Source organism: Cervus elaphus, chromosome 18 (assembly GCF_910594005.1).
Source record: "Cervus elaphus chromosome 18, mCerEla1.1, whole genome shotgun sequence".
NCBI classification, from domain to species: Eukaryota; Metazoa; Chordata; class Mammalia; order Artiodactyla; family Cervidae; genus Cervus; species Cervus elaphus.
In genome coordinates this window covers 110,618,619-110,644,610 of record NC_057832.1, presented here as the reverse complement: position 1 = coordinate 110,644,610, position 25,992 = coordinate 110,618,619, and the positions used below count along the sequence as shown (strand labels likewise).

The window sequence follows — 25,992 nt, the reverse complement described above, 5'->3', positions numbered from 1 at the left end:
GGGCGAGAACAACACAAACTGAGCGAAGCCATTGTGCTGCGGTGCTGGCACAGAGAATGAGGCAGCCATGGAGACCCGGCCGCCGCAGCAGCAATGTCTAATCCTCACGTGGGCGCGAGAGGGAGCTCCGAGACAGAGTTCAGAAAAAATGGAGCAGACTCCAGTTGGCATGGTAACACACAGCCTTCTCAGTTGCTCTGAAGTCTGGCGGAAGGCCGAGAGCATCCTTAACCAATAAAACTCTGGCAGAGGTATGGCTTAACAAATCAGACAGGACTTGGGAGGGTCTTTTGTAGTGGAAAAAGGGAAAAAAGTCTGGAAGATGTCCAAGGTACTCAATACCTTTTCATTAATGCCCTGGGAAAAGGCAAGGTGAGCTGACATGAATGGTAACCAGTGCTGTGAAGTACTTCATGCTTATAAAGATTTTGCCCACACAGTCCCTCATATGAGACTCAAAAACAACCCTGAGAGAGAGAGGCAATTATGTTATTCCACTCCAGGATTCAGGGAAAGTAAAGGATCATGAGGCCAGTGAGTGGCAAAGTCAAGATTTGTATCCAGTAGTTCTGACCCTGAGGCCAAAATTCTGGGCAGGATACCATGCTACACTGACTCCTGTCATTTCAGTCAAAAGACCAAGACAGCTCCCAAACTCTGATCTTCCCAAAATGCAAGCGGAAGGCCAAACTAGGAGACGTGCACTATGCATGCCAACCCAAAAAACAAAAGGGTGCTACAGTTGCCAAACCACGCAAGTCTTCAGTGAGATCTCTGCTTTGGACTTTGTGCGCACTCGGATTGGTAAAGTCTGAGAATACAAACCACTTAAAGCCTCACTGCCTACAAACACCAGTCCACTTACCCTAGAGTGATGAAGTCTCCTTTGCTGACGGTGTTGGGTTCCATGCAGATGTTCATAAAGTCTTCTTTGCTCTGAAGGGTTAGGAAAACTAACGTTAATGATCTGAATTTTGGCCTATGGACCCTGTTGCCCTCTTAGCCTCGGAGGGTCATGGTCGAACTGTGTATTACAGAAGGGACTTAACTTTCAATGACTTAATCCTGAGTATATTTTCAGTCCTTCTTCTTTCTTTTTACATTAAGACCTTTACTAAAGCATAATTTATATACCATAAAATTCATCTCCATTGCTTTTTTTTTTTTTTTACTACATACACAAGCTAGGTAAAAACTCAGGTTTAGAGGTTGGTCAAGTTCTGTCACTTGCTGATAATCACAATTGTTACAGTCTTGAGGGTCCTCTCCCTGGTAAGCCTCTCTCCCAGCAACTCTCAATCCTCACTGTATGTCAGCATCACACCACACCAGCTTGATCAGCTTCTTGGTGTGAAGTATCTGGATTTTTTAACTCTCTACATGCAGACTTAGTGAGTGACCAGAGTTGAAGAGCAGCAATCCATTTATGCCATGGAATAGAAATGTTTTTAATGCAAGAGTTGTGGGTTCAAGCCCTGGGTTGGGAAGATCCCTTGAAGGAGGAAATGGCAACCCTCTCCAGTATTCTTGCCTGGGAAATCCAATGGACAGAGGAGCCTGGCGGGCTACAGTTCAAGGGGTCGCAAAAAGAGTGGGACATGACTCAGTGACTAAACAACAACAAATGTTTTTAAAATGCTGCATTCCCAACCACAGAATGTTCTAGAAGAACTAAGCTACAAGAAAGTGGCATAAAAAAAGACTTGGTTCTTTGGCCACTGCTGAAATTTACTACCAGTTGGTAGCGAGCAATACAATCTGGCCCTCTATAAATCAATCCCAATCCTTCTGGGTCTGCTTCAAATAGAATTTCGTTCTTTTTGGAAAGGTTCAAAATTCATAGCCGCAGGGTCATCCCCAGGCCTCTGCAAGCTGTCAGCCTTTGCCCAAGATTAAAGGGCTCAACCAAAGCACAACTTTACATCTCAACCAGGAATTACAAAATACAGAGGGATAACTCTGCTCTAAGGTTACCTCTTACTAAATGACTTATTGTCATCTTTGTACCATGAACTTTTCTAAGTGCTAGGGTCCCCTCAATGAACCAGAAACACGAACATTTCTGCCTACAAAGAACCTACATTCTATCGGAGAAAGCGAAAGGGAGAACAAAACACAACCATAATAAAGTAATAAATGATCACATATATTAGAAGTATGCTAGAGTATATCAGTATAAAAATAGCAAGCTGGAGAGTATGTATATTAGCATAAATGGTATAGAGTATATTAGAAATATTATAAGTACGTTATAAAAGAGATAAAAGGTGGTGTTGGTGGCATTTTTAGAGGAGCCCAGGTATGCCTCATTGACGAGGTGACCTCTAGGCAGACACCTGAAGAAGGTGCAGGAGCTGTGGAAACCCGGGGCAGTCTTCAAGAACTGTCACCAAGGTGGCTGTTAAGTTCAGACTCGGCCCCATTCTCAGAGCTTAGAGTTCAATAGATCTGGGGTGGGTCCCAAGAATCTTCGTTGTGAAAAGGTCCCAAGCGATGCCACTGCTGCTGATCTAAGGCCCACACTTTGAGAACCACTGGTCTAGGGACACGCAGTCCACACAAAGGACACTGGCAGGGCCGGGGCCTTCGGTGGGAGCAGGTCTGACAACATGGAGCCGGCACGGCTGGAGCAGAGTGGGAAAAGGAGATAAGAGGAGGCGAAACCAGAGAGCATGGACACTGGACCGCCCTACAGGGAAGCTGGCCATTAGGCTGAGTGAAGCAAAAAGCCACTGGAAGGTCTTAAGCAGAGAAATATGATGTGCTTTTTTTTAAAGGCTCTCTCTGGCTACTGTGTTTAGAGGAGCAGGAAAGGGGCAGGGAGACCACTTAGGCACCTATTGTAGTAATTGGGCTAAAATACGACCCTGGCTTGGAATAGCTGGCAGTGGAGACTGTGACGTGCTGGCAATACTCATTAACAGAAGGTGCAGCCACTAGGATTTGCTCGGAGGTTTCAGGTGTGGACACGGAGTATCCAAGATGTTTGCCCTGAACAACTAAAAGAATGGAATTACAATCAGCTGCGCTGGAGGAAGAGTGAGAATAAGGCAGTTTTCAAGGGGTGGGAGGGAAGATCAGGAGCTCAGGACATGCCAAGACTAAAATGTATATTAGACATCAAAAGGGGTAAGTGGATATATATACGAGTCTAGGATTTGACTTTTGTAAAGAGTGCAAGTGTGGAAATCAATGTATTATAATACAAGATTCAGTGAGAAAGCCTTATCTCAGTAGTGGCTGAAAAGGTACTTGATAAAATTATATAACCACTCATGATAAAAACTCTTGGCAAACTAGGATAGGAATGGAAGGGAACTTCCTTAATCTGATAAAGGCTATCTATTAAAAAAAAAAAAAACAACATCAAATTCAAGAATGAAGCAGTAAAGCCTTTTTCTCTAAATTAGGAATGAGACAAGGACTCCTGCCAATACCGCTTCTGTTCAACCCAGTACTGAGGTCCTAACCAATGTGATAAGGCAAAAGGTTATAAGGGTAAGTATTTGAAAGGAAAAAAAATCATATCAACTGCACCATTTGCAGTTGGTATGACTGAATCTATTGAAATCTAAAGGAATCCATAAACATGATAAGAATTGTAGTTTGCTGGTACAGCATCAATATAAAAAAATCAATTAATGACCATCTACTAAATCAGTTAAAAAATGACATTTTAAAAGACACTATTTACAACAACGTCAAAAATTAAGATAGCCAGGAATCTACTCAGCAAGACAAAATGTTAAAGAAAACTATAAAACTTCACTGAAAGACATTAAAAGCCTAAATAAATGAAGAGATATGCCATGTTTATATGACAGAAGAGTCAATGTTGTAGAAAATGTCATTTCTCCTCAAATTGATCTACAGGTTCAATGGAATCCTGATCGATTTTATAACAGATATTTATGTAGAACTTAAACATTCTAAGAGATTTATTGAAGTCAAACAGCCAAGAATAGCCAAGAAACCCTTTAAGAAGAAAAACAGAGGGACTTACTCTAAAACTAATTATTAAGACAAGCATAACACTAGTACAAATATAGAAAAATAAAGCAACAGAGTAGACTTAGGAACATCTCCATGTATACAAATTGTTGATGTATGACAGGTTTACTGCAGATCAGTGAGAGAGGGGGAGGGATGGGGCATATTTCAATAAATGATGCTTGGACAACTGGCTTTCTACATGGAAGAAAGATAAAATTAGAGCTTCACCCTCTATCATTCACAAAATTCAATTAGAGGTGGGAGTATTTCTTTTTAACAGATATATGAAATCTTTTGATGCAAATCATATTAACCTGGTTTTTCATTTAAATATACAACGAACATCTTTCCATGTTGGTAGAGAACATTTTAAATACATGTACCAAAATCTATTGGAGTAGGAAGTAGTAACCCACTCCAGCATTCAAATTCCATGGACACAAGAGCCTGGCGGGTACAATCCATGGGGTTGCACAGAGTTGGACATGACTGAGCAACTAAACACATCAAAATCTATTTAATCAGTTGCCTGATTAGTTTGTTTCATGTATTTTGCCATGATAAATACAGTGAACATAGCTCTACAAGAGATCCTAATTTTCAAACATTCCACACCCCTAAAGCTTCTTTCAGACTCTGAATGGACTTTTTTTTTTAAATGATAAATGAACATTTTGAGCTATTACATGGCAGCTTCTTTGTCTTTGAAAATTTTATTGCATTCGCTTTTATTTTTACAAAAAGGTTTTGGAATAAAAGAAAATGAATGCGCTGCTGCCAGTGATAAGCAGCACAGGATCATATACTTTTATAATTGGCACAAAGATAAAAAGCTTTCAGCATTCTGAATGCAGCTAATCTCGAGCCACAATCACCTGCTTGCTGAACTCAATCCATTCACTGGTATTCAATCATCAGAGCAAAGAACAAGGTTAAAGAACATGAACAAAACACTGGAAATGCGTATCATCAGAGACCGGGTATAAAGGAAATGCATAATTAGAAATCTTATCTTTCTTTTTAACAGAGTATTTTTTAACCTTAATACATTCACTTTCACCAACATTTCCAGAATCCCATTATGTAAGAAATAAGGGATTGTCTTTATATATCATCTGATTATTTTTGATGGGTAAATTTTTAGAAATATGCGTAACAGGGCCAGTGGCATGCCTGTATTTCAGATGCTTCATGCATACTGCCACAATGCCATGGAGAACGGCAGTTCCGAGCTCTCTTCCCTCCAGTAATACCTGACAGCCCATCTCCCCACCCACACTGAACACTAGCATGCTTTTTAATTTACAGCCATTCAATGTTTATGATTTTAATTTGTATTTCTTTGATATTAAGCATTTTTTTCTTTATCTATGAAATTAAGATAGACATTATATCCACCTTATAGTATAGTTATGAGGATTACATGTGATGACACTGTGTAAAATTCTTAGGACAGTGCTTATCATGTAGTAAATACCAGTGATTTTTTTTTTCATGTTTACTTCCTTTGTGAATTTCTGTTTTTGTCCTCTGCCTGTTGTTTATACGAATCCTTTGCCCATCTCTTATTGACTATCCTAACAGTTTCACTATAAAGGAAAGCTATTAACTCCGCATCTATCACATCCTAATATTTTCCCCAATTTTCATTAAAATTTTTGTTTATTTCTTTTGTATTAGAAGTATGCAAATGCATCAATGTGATTTTTGCCTCAGGTGCCAGGTTTAGTCTTGTCCTCCCAAGTTTATGTTGATAATCACTTAAGATTTCACTCCAGTACTTTCATAGTTGTTTTTTTTTTTTTACATTTAACCTTTTAATCCAACTGGAATCAATTTAGAAGGTGAAAAGAGCTATGTGATCCAAATGTTGTACAAAGACATGCATTAGTTTTACATTTAGAAAGTCACCCGACACTCTGCATATTAATACTGGAATCAAACTTCCCATTGCACTTCTCTCCCTTACTCACCATACTACATTCATACCTTCAATTCCATGTGCCAATTTTCAGACTGACCAGGTCAATTGTGAACATACTACTATGATTTACTTAAAAGCTAAACATAGTATTGGTCCATGGTTAAGAATAACTTTCCTGATGGCATCTTCATTAACATAAACTACTGAGGTTTCCTCTAGACCAGTGGTCAGTAAACCTTTACTGTGGATGGGCAGAGAGTAAATGTTTTAGGCTTTGGGGGCCATTCAGTCTCTGTCACAATGACTCAGCTCTGCCACTGCCGCCCAAGCGTGGCCACAGACAACACGGACATGGATGAACACAGCTCTGTTCCAGTGAAACTTTGCTTATGGATGTTGAAACTTGAGTTCCATAAACTTTTCACCTATCACAAAATACCATTCCTTTTTTGACTTTATTCTAACCATTTGAAAACTTAAAATCAATTCCTGGCTTGCAGGCTGTAGTAAAACAGGTAGCAGACCAGTTTGCTAACCTCTGATTTATTTCAGAATATTTTTTAGCGTTATTGTCTATATCAGCACTCTCCAGGAAAACTCCCTGCACTGTGGAAATATTTTATATTTGTGCTTTCCAATATGGTAGCTACTAGCCACACATGGCAGTTGACATGTAGCATGAGAAATGAGTTTTAAATTTTATTTTGTAATTAATTTAAACAGCTACCTGTGACTAGTGGCTACTATATTGGACAGTCCATGTCAATAGATTGGACTCAAAATATGCAAATAGATATTTGTGTGTGTGTGTGTGTGTGTGTGTGTGTGTGTGTGTATATAGTTTTCTTCCCTGGAGATCTAAATCTACATATTTAATACAGTCACAAAAATAATAGATGTTTACTCAAGCAAAAGTTCTGCAACTTTTGATTTCTATGACAAACAGGAGGAGACTAACTCCACTCCTAAAGGCCCTTTGCCCTTAGTTCTCTCAAGGCAGAAAGCTTGGTGACAGATACTTGACCAGAGCCCCATAAGCTTTTAGGCACTTCACTCAGCTGTTTCTTCTCATGCTATTATTCCTCAAAGGCACCCCACATCCTCTTGTTCCTGACCCCTCTCTCTCCCCACAGGGTAAAAATAAAAACACCAAGTTACTAGAAGAGTGTGCAGCCTCTGTAGCCTTTGTCACTTTCCGAAATGCTTTTCTAATTAAAAAAAAAAAAAAGCACACTTACTGCCAGGTCAAGCTGACTGTTCCGGGTTGTGATGGACAGTTCAAGGGTGGACAGCTGCACTTCCTTCCAGACCTCTGGGCTTACCTCTTGCGGGGCTGTGTGAATGCAACCAACACAGGTCAGCTATCTCCCACCAACATTTCAGCACTGCCACCCACGGCCAGCTGCCAGCGGCTCAGATGGCCTCCCAAGCCCGTCTGTGGACTTCCAGGCTTAATTTTCTATATCTCATACTTTTGATACATGGGATAAAGAGCCAGGTTCAGAATGGAATCTCTAGGCCTGAGACATCCCAACAAAAGCAGCTACAGTAACACAAAGGCTGGCGAGAGAAAGAGGGAGTCGCTGGGAGTCAGGAATGACATGGGCTGTCCCCGTTCACGGGACGCTGCTGCTGCTGCTGGTCTGGGCCTGTGCTGCGCACCCGAGGGCTGAGTTCAGGCTTCCCCGCTCCGGGAGGGTCGGACACTCGTGTGGGGTCTGCCTCAGGCAGTCCTGAGGTACCCAGGGCTTTCCAACCTCCAGTCCCCAGGCTGCTCACCGCCCTGCGGTTGTGCCCAGTAGGACGCGAGCCTCCGTAATATCCTTCTGTACAAAGAGGGCCGGGGTGGGGTCTCTTCTGCTCCACTGGGACATCTCTCTGTAGGTCCCGTGTAGGAGATGGAGGCTTGATGAGTCTGAGGCCACTCCTTTCAATGAAGGGAAAAAAACGTTTATCATGCAACACAACTACAAACTCTTGGAGTTTCTCAATATGAACGAGCATAGAATCACACCATAATAAATTTATCATTCATTTAGAGATGGTGACACAAACATGAGACTGATGAAATCTAGTTGCATCACAGACTTCCTTCACTTTGGGAAGCATGTTCCACTCGGAGGCCACACTGGTTTGGCCTCAAAATCCAGCCCAAGGCTTCTCGTTTCTGCTCTCAAAGGCCATCATTCTCACACCCCAGATCTGTCTTCTTCCTGGCATCCAGAGTCCAGTACCATCCTGGGTCTCATCAGTGTCCTCAAGGATTATTAAAATAATACCCGAGCCTCTCAGCCCCTCACATTGCCTCCAACCTACCACAGCAACCCATTTCCACATCCTAGTCCTTATCGGTACCCAGAACTACTCCATCTTAGAAGTCTAAAGCCCTGGTATCCCACTCGCTAGTCACTTCCCTTATTCTTCCAGTTGATATTTTTGTGCCCAGTGGCCCTCAGGGTGAACTACTCCCATGTTCTCAAGTTTCCAAGTGGTGAATTACAAAAGAGTAACAATTAATTCTGACTTCTCTCACTCCATCTCTTACTCCTCCCAGGTCCAGAAAGACCCAACCTCTTCTCTTCTTTCTCTGGAAGTGAAAGCCATTGATTCCTCTTGCAGTGGGCTCACTTAGCAGTCTCTGTCCTGATGGAGGTCTTTTAAGTGGAGAAATTCAATTTGGACTGTGAGGAAATCAGATTGTGACCATGTATCCACGCTGTGTCCTTCACTCCTGCTGACATTGATAAAGCCGGTATGTCAATTTTCATCTGCTTTGTTTCTGCATTTTGCTTTCATAACTTGGTTCAAAGTCAGGGGAGGAAGAGAGGACTATGAACTGGGGGCCCCTGAAGACCCTAACCATGCCTGGTTCTTGGAGAATCCCAGCTCGGGGCCACTCCATTTGTCCTCAGCACCAACCAGGTGAACAGGGGATTTTACATCGTCCTTCTATCACTTTTGGCCCTCATTGTCTTCCTTCTCTAACATGTACCCTGAAAAGCCTCAGTTCTGGATCAATCTGTCACTAAGTGTCTGTACTTCTACATCATGGCTCAATATTATCAGAGGGGGAGATAAGGCACTCCTGCTGAGTACCAACACAGGGAAAACAACCACCCAAGTGAGGATGCCCACATCACAACAAGTTCTTGGTCTAAGGTCTTTTGTGTCACTTGATAATCTTTCTAAACCTTCCTATTTTCATCCTTCTTCCAAATTCCCCACCCACCTCGCTTTCAAAAGATCACCTTGCTTCCTACCATTCAGAGAGAATACAAGGACATCAGGGAGAACTGCCTCACCTCTTTATAAATGTGCTTTCTAGGTTGCTTCCATGTCCTGGCTATTATAAACAGTGCTGCGATGAACACTGGGGTGCACGTGTCTCTTTCAGATCTGGTTTCCTCAGTGTGTATGCCCAGAAGTGGGATTGCTGGGTCATATGGCAGCAGATGAATGGATAAGGAAGCTGTGGTACATATACACCATGGAATATTACTCAGCCGTTAAAAACAATTCATTTGAATCAGTCCTAATGAGATGGATGAAACTGGAGCCCCTTATACAGAGTGAAGTAAGCCAGAAAGATAAAGAACATTACAGCATACTAACACATATATATGGAATTTAGAAAGAAGGTAACGATAACCCTATATGCAAAATGGAAAAAGAGACACAGAAATACAGAACAGACTTTTGAACTCTGTGGGAGAATGTGAGGGTGGGATATTTCAAAAGAACAGCATGTATACTATTTATGGTGAAACAGATCACCAGCCCAGGTGGGATGCATGAGACAAATGCTCGGGCCTGGTGCACTGGGAAGACCCAGAGGAATCGGGTGGAGAGGGAGGTGGGAGGGGGGATCGGGATGGGGAATACGTGTAAATCTATGGCTGATTCATATCAATGTATGACAAAAAAATAAATAAATAAAAATTAAAAAAAATAAATAAATAAATGTGCTTTCATCCAGACCTCTGTTTTATTGCTCTCCTGTCTCAAGGAAAAAGGTGTCCCTCCCCCTGTCCGAGGCTAGTCCAGGGCTCTGATCCACTCCCCTCCTCTTGCTCACAGACTTGGCCGAGTCAGTCATGTCTTTTGTGCCCTTTCTCTCTTCTCCTCCCATTCGCTTTTACTTTTTCTTCAGGGAGTAAACACATGAACAGCTCTCTAATTAAAAAAAAAAAAACAAAAAAACAGAATGCTCCACTGACCCGTATTTCTCAGTACTTTCTGCTGTTTTTAATCTCCTCTCCTTCAAAGTCGAGTTTCTTAAAGGAGTGGCTCTGCTGCCTCCGGTTTATTCCTGAACTTTCTTCAATTTGGCTTCGGCCCCTCCACCTAAGACGTTACCAAACCTGCAGGGGTTGCCAGATTCAATGGATCCTTACTTTCCTCTCTTTATTTTTGCTCTTTGCTGCTGCTTCTTAAAATCTCGCTGTCTTCTGGAAGTTCTCTTTTTCATCGGCTTCTATATCAGTACTTCCTCCCAGAGTCTCTCTCTGGACTTTCTGGGCATCATTTCTGGCTCTTTAAAATGATGGTTATTTGTGCCGACCTATTTTCAACAGTAACTTTAACAAACCCATAGCTCAATGCCACTCATACACTTACAACATTTAAATCTATTTCTTCAGCCCAGATATCTAAGTCATAATTGTATGACTTCACTGGTCTGTACCACTGGTAATGTTAAACTCGATATGTGCCAAACTGAGAATTTCACATTTCTTCATGAACATGATCCAACTCTAATATTATCAGCATTCATGGAAAACGCTAGTCACCAAACTCTAGCCCCTCAAACCAGAAATCTGGGAATACTCCATGCTCCTTCTTACTAAAGACGATTGTACCTCTTTAGTCAATGCTCTGGGGTCAATGTTCACTATTACCACCTTGTCGAGACCTCATCTCTCCTCTCCTCACCTGGATCATGTTAACAATCTTCTATCTGATGCCTTTGCCTGTAACTACCAATGTCCAGTCTCTTGTCCATTCTGCTGCCAAACAATTTCTTGCCAAAGTGAAAGCCTGCTCCTATCATTCCCCTGCTTAAGATCCAGTGACCCTCTAGTGCTTTAATGATAAAGGTCAGATCCCACGTCAAAACCTGCCGTAAGCCTGCAAGCCATTCCACTGTGCTGGCCATAATTAAAGACCATGCCACACCTCTGTGACTCCACACATCCTGATCCCTACACTTGGAATGCCCTTTATCTAGTCCTGTATATTTTTCAAAATTTGGCTGAAGTACTGTAACCTTCTCTGGGCTGACTCTACTGACCTTCAGTCAGAGGTAAATGCTCCTCCTCTCTGCTTCCATCTTATTCTTTCCTATTTCTCTCCTAGCATTTGCCAAACTGCTGATTTACCAGGCCCTCACTCCTGGCATCTGAACACTTCTTGAGGGCATGATACCTGTCTTATTTGACTCAGTATTCCAAATATACAGCAGGGCTTGCCACCCAATAGATATGCAATCACTGTTCGCTGTAGAAATGATAGAAACAGTTTATAGGTCCCAGATTCTACAGTTTAAATACGGAGCTACTCTATTTCTTCCTGAATACTCCATCAATGAAATTATTCCTCCAAGCAACAGCAGTCATGCATTTTACTCACACAGTTTGCCTTAAGCACAGAAAGTCCTTGCTCCCCATCATCCCAAGTTCATTTTAGTAATCACATAGATTGGTTACCCCTAGTACTTTAATGGCTTTGTTAATGAATAACTGGATAGCTCTGGGTAAAGGGAGCTATGTTTTCCAATGGACATACATTACTTCTTTAATTTCAAACCCATTCGATACTCTGAATGTTAACACTAGATAGAACCAAACTCTTTACTACATTGAAACTTCATCTGCCAATTTTCAGATTCAAACTGTAAATATACTACCTTCATGTGCATAAAAGCTCAACATGGTATGTAGTACAAGATAACTATGACTTTTCTATTAGCATTTTCTTTAACATACATTGTTGAGTTTTTCTCTATACCAATATTTTTCATCGTATAACCTACAACAGCATAGCCTGATAGAACTTTCCCTTATGATGGCAACGGTCTCACACTTGTATTGTCCAATGCAGCAACCACTACACATATTTGGCTAGTCAAGCTCGGTTTGAAACACAAAGCATTGTTTGAAGCCTACTATATTATACACAAGCCTATACGATTAGGTGTATTCAGATACAAATCTTCAGTTCATTTCTAGATATTCATTTCTAATATAGACACACTTGCAAGTAATTAATGAGATACAGGTCAACTCTGTTCAAGGTTTGTTTGGTAAGAGTGAGTGGACAAAGGGAAGTGAAATACTAAAATGAAATTAAATATGGGCTTGGTAATAGAGAATAAGTTGGCAGATGAGAAGTATCAAAACAAGAATGCCGTCTGCATTTGTGTGTAAGTAAACAGGCCCCATTTTAGGAGCATGCCATATACATCTATAGCAAGAAACTTTTAAAAATTCCAAATACACACATCACAAAGGAATAACAAAATACCAGAGGTCAAATTTCAATACTGTAGCCTGCATTTACCTTAAGAGTGCTGAAAAAGTGGGCTGCTTTGGTTTTTAGAGGCCCAAGATACCAGTACCTGAGAAAGAGCAAGATAAAAATCTGATTAGAGTATTAAAAAAAGCTATCAATGTGCTAGATACCATTCAGGACAGATAATACATTAGAATTACACCTCTACCAGGAGTGTCTGCCCTGGAGATTTGGAGATTGTGGTTTAGCATAAAGAAGTATTACAGTTAAGTTTTTAATCTGCATTTGAATACCACGTCAAACAACGTAATTAGTTATACAGCAGCTAAATCCTTGCAATTTATGAGATGTATAATCAGAGTCTCCTTGAATCTCTAAATTCACAGGTATCACTGTAATTTGTACTTTCCACCATGGAACACAGTTGAGTTCACATTCCGAATGAGTGGAGAGTGATAAAGCCACGATGAGATGCAGACGCGGGTGCTGATATATTACTCGTGAGCTAAATGGCTGCATACTGTACGCTGCGTTCTCTCTCAACACACAAACATACAATTAAAATCTGTAAATCAGCGTAATTTCACATTACTCATGTTATGCAGCTTCAACATGGCAAATGTGAAATCTGGGAGTAAAGAGGGTCTACTTCATATTGCTAAATTCCTAAAAGCTACTGAAGAGAAAAAGATGCCTGGTTGGATTCAGAAAGTGGCATAAAGTAGACTTCACTCTTAAAATGTCTTTCACCTCCCAGCCCATCTTAACCGCTCCCTATTCAATTCGAATCAACATGCATTCATTTAGCACTTACTATGTATATGGAGGAAACAGAAGCAATATAATCAGTACAAAATTCTTGCCTTTGAGGGCTTCTGAGAAGATAAGGCCCCCAAATATAATAGATAATGACAAATAAACATATTTCTATGACATGGTATAAACTGATCACTATTTACTGGTAAGGAGAGTCAAGAAGGTACAAGAAATCATTACGGGCCTAAAATCACGGGAGCAGCCACACCTGCACAACAAATGACAAGAACAAAGTGAGGGCGTGAGACCTAGAAACCTGGGTTGGATGCAGACACAAGAAAGAGGCAAGGACGTCATTCTAGGCAGGACAAGGAGTAACCGTACGGGAAACACTTAAGAGTAATTGCCAGAGCAAAAGCTTTAAACAAAGGCATGCTGCTGCTAAGTCGCTTCAGTCGTGTCCGACTGTGCAACCCCATAGACGGCAGCCCACCAGGCTCCCCTGGCCCTGGGATTCTCCAGGCAAGAACACTGGAGTGGGTTGCCATTTCAAAGCAAAGGCATAGAACTCGGTAATTAGGGATGATGATGGATTAAGTTGGTCTTGAACACCAGAATATGGAGTTTAGCCATCCAATGAGCAGAGCAGAACCATTCTAACTATTATCCCAGTAAGCACCACAAGGCTATTAATGATGGCTTTGATCATCTCATGTTTTTGTTTCTGTTACTCTGTTTGAAAGCTTACTCGATGCTTTGCTTCTTTTCCCGGGTAGCCAGACAGAAACACATCCCAGCCAAGGCAGTTTATTTCCAAACTGATTTGGAAATAAATAAATAACTTTATTCTGAACTGATACTGTGCAAGGCCAGCTAGGAAATGGCTTCTTGCACCCCCACTGTTTCTCCCGTAACACACATGGCGACTCAGTGGATGGTTCTGGTCCAGGTACAACAGCAGCCAGCATTTACAAATTCCATGCTCAGAAATCAAACAGAACATGGGCCTGTGTGTGATATTCCTCAAGGGCTGAACTATGCTTGTGCTCAATACACTTAGAAAGCAATGTAGGACTTCCCCAGCGGTCCAGCGGTTAGGACTCTGCACTTCTACTGCAGGGGGCATGGGCTCCATCCCTGGTCAGGGAGCCCAACATGGTCAGGGAAGATCCCACCATAGCACATCGTGTGGCCACAAAAAAAGAAAGAGCAATTTGCTCTCATCAGACTTTCTCAGGGGAAACTAAGCAATTCCTCTTGGTAAACTGCTGGCATGTGCGATTACAGATCAGATACAAGATGACTTGCAGAATGAAGATAACCATGCACACTTGCAAACAAAAGAACGCAGTGGGTGATGTAACTCAGTGGTCTCTCTCCTTTGACAGCCCACTGTCAGGAACGTCATTAGGAGGAATAACCATGTGGGACAAATGAGAGGAATTTCTGTAAAGAAAATGTGGCGAGAATGCCTACAAAGTGAAAGCGAGCTTTCTTGATAAAAGCTGTGTGCGAGATCAATCATCACTCATTTACACTACACTCAAAACATAAGTGTGTTGTCAAGAAGAGGTAAAGAAAGAAAATAACGCCCACCAGCCAGGAGCAAACCTCTCGCCCTGTCTCCTCCAGCCCCACCTCAGGAAGCCTTGCCCACGTGGCCTCTCCACAGCACACAGCAGAGGGCACACCCTCTTTCCGAGCTGGCAGTTTTATGCTCCACATTGAATCCTCCAAAAATAAGCAGGTTGCCATGAAAAGCCACCAGCAGCCCTCTCATCGCCTCCTCCGCAGGCCTGTTTCTTCCACCTTCCAGCATTCCCAGGTCTCTGCCCTTTTCCCTCCTCTGAAGGAGGCGGCCTGGGGTCCGTGAATCCGCTAGGCCTTCAGAAAGAACACCTCTTGGGGGAAAGGGGGCCTTCCGACCAGGGCTGTCAGAGCTCCAGGAGGCTGCAGCCCCAGTGGTACCTTGCACTTGGTACCCAGCTAAGCAGGCAGTGGGAGGAGACAACACCAGTGCCCCTCTGGTCTAGCTGAGCCGCGCCCCCCACCCCCGGTCAAATACAATATCTAGAAAGAGAGGTGGACACTGCTCATCCTGAGCTACCACTCAGCCAGTGTGGAGGAAGCTGGGACTTCCCCCAGCCTCTCTGCACACAGAATGTAAACTTCACTTCTGTTATTCATACATAATTTAACCACCGGGCCCACCGCATGTACTCCGAGATCATTGTATACTGAAACCTCAAAGACAGGGACAGAGTAAGAAGGTGTTTAAAAACCACCACTGGTTAACCCAGTGCCCTTCTACCTGCTAACTGAGACGCCGGCATCTCGGAAGGATCCCCATCGAAGGCCGGTGAGTGCAAACACAGGCTGTTCCTTTTCACCCTGGAAGTTAAATACATTTCACTTAAATTTATGACAACAACCTGGAACTCTCTACAGGTTAAGTAGCCAGCAAACGTTCATGGCCTATGTTTCGTCAAAACAAAATTCCAAAAGGGATGTTCCAAATTTAAGAAATGAACTCTTCTGTGTGCTCAGTAAAAGTACTGAAATAAAATGAAACTAATGTTCATGTATTAGGCTTCATGAATCTGCTGGCAAGAAAACATGGTATCATACTTCGGACTGTAATCACTATGCTGACTCTTGGACCAATTAGTCAGGTCAGCCAGAACTTCTCTCACTTGTTCAAGGTAACTTAAACCTGTGTTCTCTATGGAGGGCCAAGAGTTGTCAAGCAAGATCATCAGAGTTCTGGTATGTACTCCAGAATGTTTCACCTGAGTCTCTGAAGATACGGCCAGGTATTTGTCATAACAAACCAGGATGCAAAGTGATTCAGGTTTAATTCAGTGCTTTATGGCCAAATACTGCATATTACAATCACTGAATTCTAATAAATCAGTGAGTTTGGCAATAGCTATTATAGCAAGTAAACATTAACAATGCCACTGCCTCCAAGAGTTTATACTCCATGCTGGGCTTTTTTCTAGATGAAAATATACACACCTGAATTCTGAAAGGGACATTCCCTATAGCTCAGAATTGCAGCAAAAGCCCAAAGGTACCCCCACATTCTAAGGAGAGCTGCCAACTGCTAGACACAACTCCACAGAATCTGCTAACCGTGCACAGAGCCAGGTCAGTTTCCAGCGTGCCATCATTAGAACCAGTGTAAGCAGAAGATTAGGAACTAGAGGAGACTCTTGGCACTCTAAGTTGCTAGCCGAGAGAAAGTGTCTAAGTCTTCTTAGGAGAGGACGTCTGTTCCATTTTCACTCCTGTTCCCACTATGCTGAAACAAGCGAGGGTCTTCTAGGAGAACCATACACAAATAGGACCAGCCTACAGGGAAAAGACACTGGCCTCTCACTCCTCGCTTGTCTATCCATTGAAGCAGACTTGCTTTTCTGCTCTCTGTACCTGGTTGAGCAAGAGAAGAAACAGTAGAGCGAAGACAGAAATAGTAGAGCAAAGAGGTGATGGTAAGATTAAGTCATGACAGGCAAGGCAAGGATGTATTAGTCTTCTGGGTGCCAAGTGCGTACTGTGGAAGATAGCAGGGCCTGAGTCTTTCTCACTCTATTAATCATTCATTTAATCATTTTTTCCATGAATCATTAAGGATATTTATATTATACATTAGGAACTAGGAATAAAAAATGTCTGTCCTCAAAAAGCTCAAGGTATGATGAGGGGATAGAGAGACAGGCAATACGAACATGCAGTCGGTCCAAAGAATAGAGACGTGTACCAAGTAATTTGAAAGTGCAGAGTAGGTGCAACTGTATGATGAGTGAGGGAAGAGGGAGACAGATGGCCAGGGAAAACATAAGTTCTAAGACAACCATATATTTTAAAGAATAAGGTAAAATCTGAACAGCCTGATGACTAGTTAGAAGGCTGAATCAGTAGAAACCTCTCACCAAACAAAAATCCAGGACCAGACAGTTTCACTGGTAAATTTCATCAAATACTCAAAGGAGAATTAACATGAATCCTTCTCCTGCTCTCCCAAAAAATAGGAAGATTTCTTCCAAACTGACCTTATGAGGCCAGCATTACCCTGATACCAACATTAGACAAGGACAACACAAGAAAATTAAAAGCCAATATTCCTGACAAATATAGATGCAAAAACCCCAAACAAAATATTAGTAAACCAAATTCAACCATACATTAAAGGGATCAGACACCATAATGAAGTAAGATTTATTCCATGGGTGCAAGGATGGCTCAACATCTTAAAATCAGTCAATGTGATCTGACACATTGACACAAAGAAGGTGAAAATCATATGTTCACCTCACTAGATGTAGAAAAAGTATGTGATAAAATTCAACATTAATAATTAATGATAAAAAGAAAACAAACCTCTCAATAAAGTGGCTATAAGGGGAACACACTTAAGTATTGGATAAAATTCAACAATGATTTATGATAAAAAAAAACTCTCAATAAAGTGGGTATAAAGGGAACACACTTCAACATAATAGAGGCCATATATGACAAGACCACAGTTAACATCCTATTCAACAGTAAACAGCTGAAACCCTTTTGTCTAAGATCTTGAACAGGAAAGACAAGGATGTCTACCCTCACCACTTTTATTCAGCATAGTATTGGAAGTCTTAGCCAGAGCAATTAGGCAAGAACAAGAAATAAAGACATCCAATTGGAAAGGAAGAAGAAAAACTATCACTGTTTGTATATGACATGAGAGAAGTAAGAAACAAATTCAGTAAAGTTGCAGGACACAAAATCAATACACAAAAACCTGTAACATTTCTATGCACTAATAACAAAACATCAGAAAGAGAAATAAAGAAAACAACCCTATTTACAGTTGCATGAAAAAGAATAAAGTATCCAGGAATAAATTTAACCAAGGAGGTGAAATTTGAAAACTACGTGGCATTAATGAAAGAAGCTGAAAGTGACACAAACAAATAAGAAGATACTCTGTGATCCTGGATTGAAAAAATTATTGATGTTCAAATGTCCATACTACCCAAAGCAATCTACAGATTCAATGTAATCCCTATCAAAATTCCAATGACATTTTCAAAGAAACAGAATAATCCTAAAATTTTCATGGAACCACACACACACACACACACAAATGCAAACAGCCAAAGCAATCCTGAGAAAGAAGAACAAAGCTGGAGGCATTACAATTCTGGTTTCAAACTATATTACAAAACTGTAATGATTAAAACTGCATGGCATTTGCATAAAACCAGACACAAAAATCAGTAGAACAGAGAGCCCAGAAATAAACCCATACATATATAGTCAATTAACCTGTGACAAAGGAGCCAAGAATATACAATGAGGAAAGGACAACGTCTTCAGTAAATGACACTAGGGAAACTGGCAGTCATATGCAAAAGAATGAAACCGGGCCATTAGCTTATGCCATATACAAAGATTAACTAAAAATGGATTAAAGACCTGAAACAGAAGACCTGAAACAATAAATTCCTGTAAGAAAATGTAGAGGGTAAGCTTCTTGACGTAAGTCTTGGCAATGATTTCTGAATCTGACACCAAAAGCAAAAGCAACAAAAGCAAAAATAAATAAGTGGGGCTACATCATACTAAAAAGCATCTGTATAGCAAAGGAAATAAATCATCAACAAAATGAAAAGGTAACCAAATGATTGACAGAAAATGTTTGCAAATCACATATCTGATAAGGGGTTAATATCCAAAATATATAAAGAACTCATACAACTCAATAGAAAAAAGGAAGCAATCCAATTGAAAAATGGGCAAAGCATAGGAACAGATGCCCAGCATCATTAACCAGAAAAAGCAAATCAAACACAGTGAGATAACACCTCACATCTATTGGAAAGGCTATTATCAAAAAGATAACAAAACAAATGCTATTAAGAACGTGAAGGAAAGGGAACCTTTGTGAATGTTGATGGGAATGTAAATTTGTGCATCCACTATGGAAAACAGTAGGGAAGTTCCTCAAAGAATTAAAAATAGAACCATCATGTGACCAAGCAAATCCACTTCTAGGTATTTATCCAAAAACAAAGCACCAACTCAAAAGATATACACACCCGATGCTCACTGCAGCATCATTAACAATAGCCAAGACACACAAACAACTTAAGTGTCCACTGACAGATGAATGGATAAACTGTGGCACCTGCAGACGTGCACACACACACGTGCAGACATGCTCATCATTATTATTCAGTCAGAAAATAAGGAATGAAATCTTGCCATTTGGGATAACATGGATGGACCCTGAGGGCATTAGGCTAATGAAGTAAGTCAGAGGAAGAAAAATACTGTATGATCTCTCTTACATGTGGAATCATAAAAAAAACCACAAAAACCTAACAACTCCAAAAAATAAACAAGCTCACAGATGATACAGAAAGCAGACTGGTGGTTCACACAGGCAGGAAGTAGTGGGTGGGAAGTTTTTTTTAATGCAATGTATCTATATTTTTTGATTCAGCATATATACATGTGTATATCTGTATATACATCTATATCTATATGAACCCTGGATTATTTTATCTATTCATTATAATTTTTGCAGATATACGTAGGAGGTTCTCAACAGTGACCTAAGCACTATATAGGATTGAAAGAGAATGAACAAGGCTGAGTCATACAGTATTGGGACTAGGGAAGATGCATGCTAATTAAAAACAGAGAAAGAAACCAGGTCCCTCAACTGAGGAAGAATACTAGATTACAATATAATAAGTGCATACCACAGTGATCTCACCAGTCCTTCTCCTGAAAGGAATAAAAAAAAAAAAAGAACCTGGATTAGGGAGGTTGGAGAGAAGAGGAGAGAGAAAGGAAAGACAAACAAGAGGAGAAAGAGTGTTCCAGCCTAAGGGAGAGAAACAACACTACATGAACTGTATGCTGTATCCATGGGAACATTTCCCAAATGTCTTTTAAGATCTTAAATGTTACATCTGAGGATGATGATTTTGATGTCAGAAGATTCCATGTTGAAATAGGCTGGGAAATAGCAAACGCATTTGGCTTCAAACAAGTTATATTGACTGCAGTTCTTCTTAGAGTCTTTCATATGTTAATGTACATTATAAATTTCCAAAAGGAGAAATATAATATACAGTTTTCCTGAATCATTTGTGCAGCCCTCTCTGGAAAGACATCCTGCATAATTATAATATATTCCTTGGGGAAATGCTATTCTAAAGCATGTAGAGAGGCAAGCAGTTCTGAGATAAGTACTCAAGATTTCCTGACTGGTGCTCTAAAACCACTTTCCCTTTCTTCACATAGGGGGAAGAATTTGGGGACTATTCTGTTAAGACTAACTGAAAAGCCTTGTAACCTTAAGGTTGCACAGACCTGAGGTGCTGTTCTAGCAAGTGCTATAAAGGGCTCTGGACAATAGGAAAGGAGTGTGAAGAGTCTAGAGCAACAGACGGGTACAGAGCCTTCAGGATTAGAAGAGGTCTGAGGGTCAGTAGCGAAGAGACTGGTCCCAGTTAGAGATCACATGAGTCCAGGAAAAACAAGCAAGGTCAGATGCATAGCGTGGAAGCCAAGAGACAAAGCATCACTGTATCTGAGGTCAGTGAAGGTCTGGCTGATAGATTATGAGATGGAGAGGTCACAGAACAAGAATGGATACAGAAAGATGGTGCAGAGCCAGACCTTAGCAGCAGAAGAGACACGCTGCACCAAGTCAGAGGCTCCCCTGGACAGACTGACTCTCTGCGTGGAATGGCTTTGTGCTCTGCAGAGGAAAGTAACTGGGAGAGCTGGCTGCAACAGAACAGTGAAAAGAAAACAATCCCGGTCAACCAGACAGCTGCCTGATCTAGGAATCTTAGGGATTTTAGATGAAGAAAAAAGAAGCAAGGCAAAGAAAGTGAAAGTGGCTCAGTCGTGTCCGACCCCATGGACTATACAGTCCATGGAATTCTCCAGGCCAGAATACCGGAGTGGGTAGCCTTTCCCTTCTCCCGACCCAGGGGTGGAACCAGGGTCTCCCGCATTGCAGGTGGATTCTTTACCAACTGAGCCATCAGGGAAGCCCAGGGTAGAAGGAGCTCTAAAGCAGCCCTAAGCATCATCACATAAGAAGGATCTGAGCTGGGGCTTTCACAGAAGGAAGCCATGTGATAAGCCAGGAATGACAGAGTGGGGAGGGTGGGGAGCTTCTCATTTCTTACCACCTGTCCCACCCTCCTCATTTGGTTCTGGGTTGGCAGAGCCTGAGTCCAACCAAAACACCAGAAATAAAGAACCAAAAAGAATTCCATAAAACTTTCCAGTAGTTACTTTAAAGTCCATTTCAAGGCACTGTAGATATATCTATGTGGCACAGGAAAACAGTGATCCCTCCTGGACAAAGCACTGAAGGAAAAAGCAAAGGCCCATAAGACAGAAAACCCTCATTCTGTCACCAGCACAGCTAGTCTATGATTAGATAACCCTTTATTTCTTAATCTGTCCCATGAAGACACTAATACACATCTTGCCTCTCTCACTGAGTTAGAGGCCCTAAGGAGATGTGAATTCACACTCTACAATGAAAATACAAAGCACTATTAGAACTTCTAAGGGCCATTTCTTTTATCTTTGGAGAATCTTCCATTATATGTTTAACTGTTTCAGTTTGTATTTTAAAAGAAGAGCAATCTGGTATCAGGCTTCATCTATAATGCTTTCCAGCATTTTGAAGGCAATTTCCAGAAAGAAAGAAAAAAGAAAAAGACAAATTCAGCCTAGCTGGGTGCCTCAGAAACCACAGCAGGGGCTACCATACTTTGTTTTCTAGGAATTGATTTTAAAAGTTTTCTGCTTCCTGAGGTGTGTTACCAATATGTGGTAAATTTGACTCTGGTTTTATCAATTCACAGAATTGGTATATTTGAAAGAAAAAGATAAAGGAGATAAGACATTTAAATGCAAGCACAGTCAAGAATTTCCAGTTAAATCCTAATTATTTCAGAATGTATAACTTCTCACACATAAATGAGAAGCAGTAACTCACTCAGTTATTAAGTAACTCACTCAGTTATTAAGACCCTGATTCATTCCTGTGATAGTAACAATATTTTAGAATAATATCTTCATATATGCTGATCTGTAGTTTCCTTTTCTAGACTAACATTTCAGTACCTTTTGTGAAAACAATTAAGCTTTATTAGATGCTAAAGACTCAATTGCAACTTAAATCATTTTTACCCTGACCAGCAAGGTCATGGTGGAGAGGCAGATGTCACTGCATAAAGAACAAGGAAAATAAAAGGAAAACAGACTGCAAGCTCACGGGTTCATCAACTGTAAACAAGCACATAACAAACGCTATACAACAAGAGTGACATTTTAGGATTGAAGCCTGGAATCGTGACACAGTGTGGGGCCTTCTACAGAAGAAGATACTTGGAAACTTGCGTGAATATAAAATGTGCATAACCTTTGGAGGACAACCTGAATACAGCTGGTACATTTTTAAGGCCAAATCTGAGTAAAGTATGAGAGATTCACTTGTTTACAGGACTATTTGGTGGGGGGTGTGGGGATGGGGAGAAATATAGATGACAAAGGAACAGATACTTAACTGCTATCAAGCGAGAGTATCTTTTCCTTTTCAATTTCCAGGAATTGAACGCTTTTTAGAAGATTCTAATCAAGAATCTGAAATAGCTGTTGGGGCTTCTTCCCTCCAAAATTTTACCTTTGGTAAGATGTCAAACCAAAAATTTTATATGTGCAATGAACACCATTTTTACCTCACACTCAGCTTCACCATGCCAACATTTCCTCATATTAGCTTTATCTGTGTGTATACAGTTTGTAGAATTGTTAAATCATTTGCAAATAAACTGCAGACTTCATGACATTTCACTCAAAAAAAGTCAGCATGCATCTAAGAACAAGGACATATACAGACATAACCATAACACCATGGCACCATATATCATCCACATTAAAGTATCTCTGGTATCTTTTATAGCTGACTCTAATTTTTCATTTCTCTAATCCAAGATCTCATATCTTAATTATGATAATTCTTTAGTTATCCTTAACTGCTCAAGATTAAATCTTCTAGAAGAAGATTTCATGACACTGATATTTTTGAAGAAGCCAAATCAGTGATTGCTTCTAGAATGTCCTACAACTTGGATTTGATTGTTCTCTCAAGATTAGAGTCAATCAGATTAAGATTAATGTTTTGGGCAAGACACTACATAGAACGCTGTGTCCTTCTCAATGTATCATATCAGGAGGCAGACAAGTTCATCTGTCCCATTACTGGTGATGCTGTTTGATCACTTGGATAAGGTGATGTATGCTAGATCTCTCTCTGATAAAGGTGTTTTTTCCCTTTGTAATGAATTAAGTACAGTAATTTGGCATAATTTGAGACTGTGTGGATATTTGTTTCTCAATAACCTTTCATTCAATGTATGCGGCATCCACTGATGATCTCTGCTTGAATTACTTCATTACTTCATTAGCGACTGCCAAATGGTAATTCTCTAACTCTGTCATAACTTACACAATTTGGTGATTCTTCTGTAATATGACTGTAGATTCAGGATTCATCATTTTTATTTAATGTATTATAATCCACTAGCATTACTCTTTTTGAAGTTCAAACTGCCCCCAAAATGGCTAGTAGGATACCATCAAATAGCTGATAAAAGAAGAGAAGCGAAAGGCAAAGGAGAAAAGGAAAGATATACCCATTTGAATGCAGAGTTCCAAAGAACAGCCAAGGAGAGACAAGAAAGCCTTCCTCAGGGATCAATGCAAAGAAATAGAGGAAAACAATAAAATAGGAAAGACTAGAGATCTCTTCAAGAAAATTAGAGATACCAAGGGAACATTTCATGCAAAGATGGGCACAAAAAAGGACAGACTAGGTATGGACCTAACAGAAGCAGAAGATATTAAGAGGTGGCAAGAATACACAGAAGAACTATACAAAAAAGATCTTAAAGACCCAGATAACCATGATGATGTGATCTCTCACCTAGAGCCAGACATCCTGGAGTATGAAGTCAAGTGGGCCTTAGGAAGCATTACTATGAACAAAGCTAGTGGAGGTAATGGAATTCCAGCTGAGCCGTTGCAAATCCTAAAAGATGATGCTGTGAAAGTGCTGCCCTCAGTATGCCAGCAAAGCCACTGCTGTTTTCCAAATTTGGCCACAACAGTGGCCACAGGCCTGAAAAAGGTCAGTTTTCATTCCAATCCAAAAGAAAGGCAATGCCAAAGAATGTTCAAATTACCACACAACTGCACTCATCTCACACACTAGCCAAAAGTAAGTAAAGTTGCTCAGTCGTGTCCAACTCTTTGCGACCCCATGGACTGTAGCCTACCAGGCTCCTCTGTCCATGGGATTTTCCAGGCAAGAGTACTGGAGTGGGTTGCCATTTCCTTCTCCAGGGAATCTTCCCGACTCAGGGATCGAGCCCAGGTCTCCAGCACTGCAGACAGACGCTTTTCCGTCTGAGCCACCAGGGAAGCCCAAAGCAAAGTAATGCTAAAAATTCTCCAAGCTAGGCTTCAACAGTACATGAGCCAAGAACGTCGAGAGGTTCAAGCTGGATTTAGAAAAGGCAGAGGAACCAGAGATCAAAGTGCCAACATCCACTGAATCACAGAAAAAGCAAAGAGAATTCCAGAAAAAGCAAAGAGAATTCCAGAAAAACATCTATTTCCGCTTCATTGACTAAAGCCTTTGACTGTGTGAATCATGACAAACTGTGGAAAATTCTTAAAGAGATGGGATCACCAGACCAGCTCACCTGAGAAACCTGCCTGCAGGTCAAGAAGCAACAATTAGAACCAAACATGGAACAATGGACTGGTTCTGAACTGAGGAAGGAGTATGTCAAGGTTGTATACTGTCACCCTGCTTATTTAACTTACGTATATGCAGGGTACATCATGAGAAATGCTGGACTGGATGAAGCACAAGCTGGAATCAAGATTGCTGGGAGAAATATCAATAACCTCAGATATGCAGATGACACCACCCTTATGGCAGAAAGCAAAGAGGAACTAAAGAGCCTCTTGATGAAAGAGAGTGAAAAAGCTGGCTTAAATCTCAACATTCAAAAAACAAAAATCATGGCACCCAGTCCCATCACTTCATGGTAAATAGATGGGGAAACAATGGAAACAGTGACAGACTTTATTTTCCTGGACTCAAAAATCACTGCAGACGGTGTCTGCAGCCATGAAATTAAAATACACTTGCTCCTTGGAAAAAAACTTTGACAAACCTCAACAGCATATTAAAAAGCAGACATTACTTTGCCGACAAAGGTCCATACAGTCAAAGCTGTAATTTTTCAAGTAGTTAAGTATGGATGCAAGATTTGGACCATAATGAAGGCTGAGGACCAAAGAATTGATGCTTTTGAACTGTGGTGTTGGAGAAGACTCTTGAGAGTCTTGAACTCTCAAGACCCTTGAGCTGAAAGATCAAACCTGTCAGTACTAAAGGAAATCAGTCCTAAATAGTCATTGGAAGGACTGATGCTAAAGCTCCAGTACTTTGGCCACCTGATACGGTGAGCCAACTCATTGGAAAAGACCTTGATGCTGAGAAAGATTGAAGGCAAGAGGAGAAGGGGACGACAGTGAACAAAATGGTTGGATGGCATCACCACCTCAATGGACATCAGTTTGAGCAAGCTCTGAGAGACAGTGAGGGACCCAGAAGCCTAGCGTGCTGCAGTCCATGGGGTCACAAAGAGTCGGACACAACTGAGTGAATAACAATGAAGGATACCATCAGGCTGGCTCCTATGTCA

At 41.0% G+C, this 25,992-nt stretch overlaps 1 protein-coding gene across 1 annotated transcript in view; it reads right to left on the bottom strand.

The window, feature by feature from the left end:
- AGK (acylglycerol kinase) overlaps window positions 1-25,992 on the bottom strand; it is an 87,342-nt gene that overhangs the window by 4,100 nt on the left and 57,250 nt on the right. The window contains exons 10-14 of the mRNA XM_043872331.1: window positions 15,495-15,574; window positions 12,476-12,533; window positions 7,697-7,844; window positions 7,156-7,250; window positions 866-936 (exon numbers count right to left, since the gene is read on the bottom strand). Coding sequence (XP_043728266.1) covers window positions 866-936; window positions 7,156-7,250; window positions 7,697-7,844; window positions 12,476-12,533; window positions 15,495-15,574 — 452 coding nt within the window. The remainder of the gene's footprint in view (window positions 1-865; window positions 937-7,155; window positions 7,251-7,696; window positions 7,845-12,475; window positions 12,534-15,494; window positions 15,575-25,992) is intronic.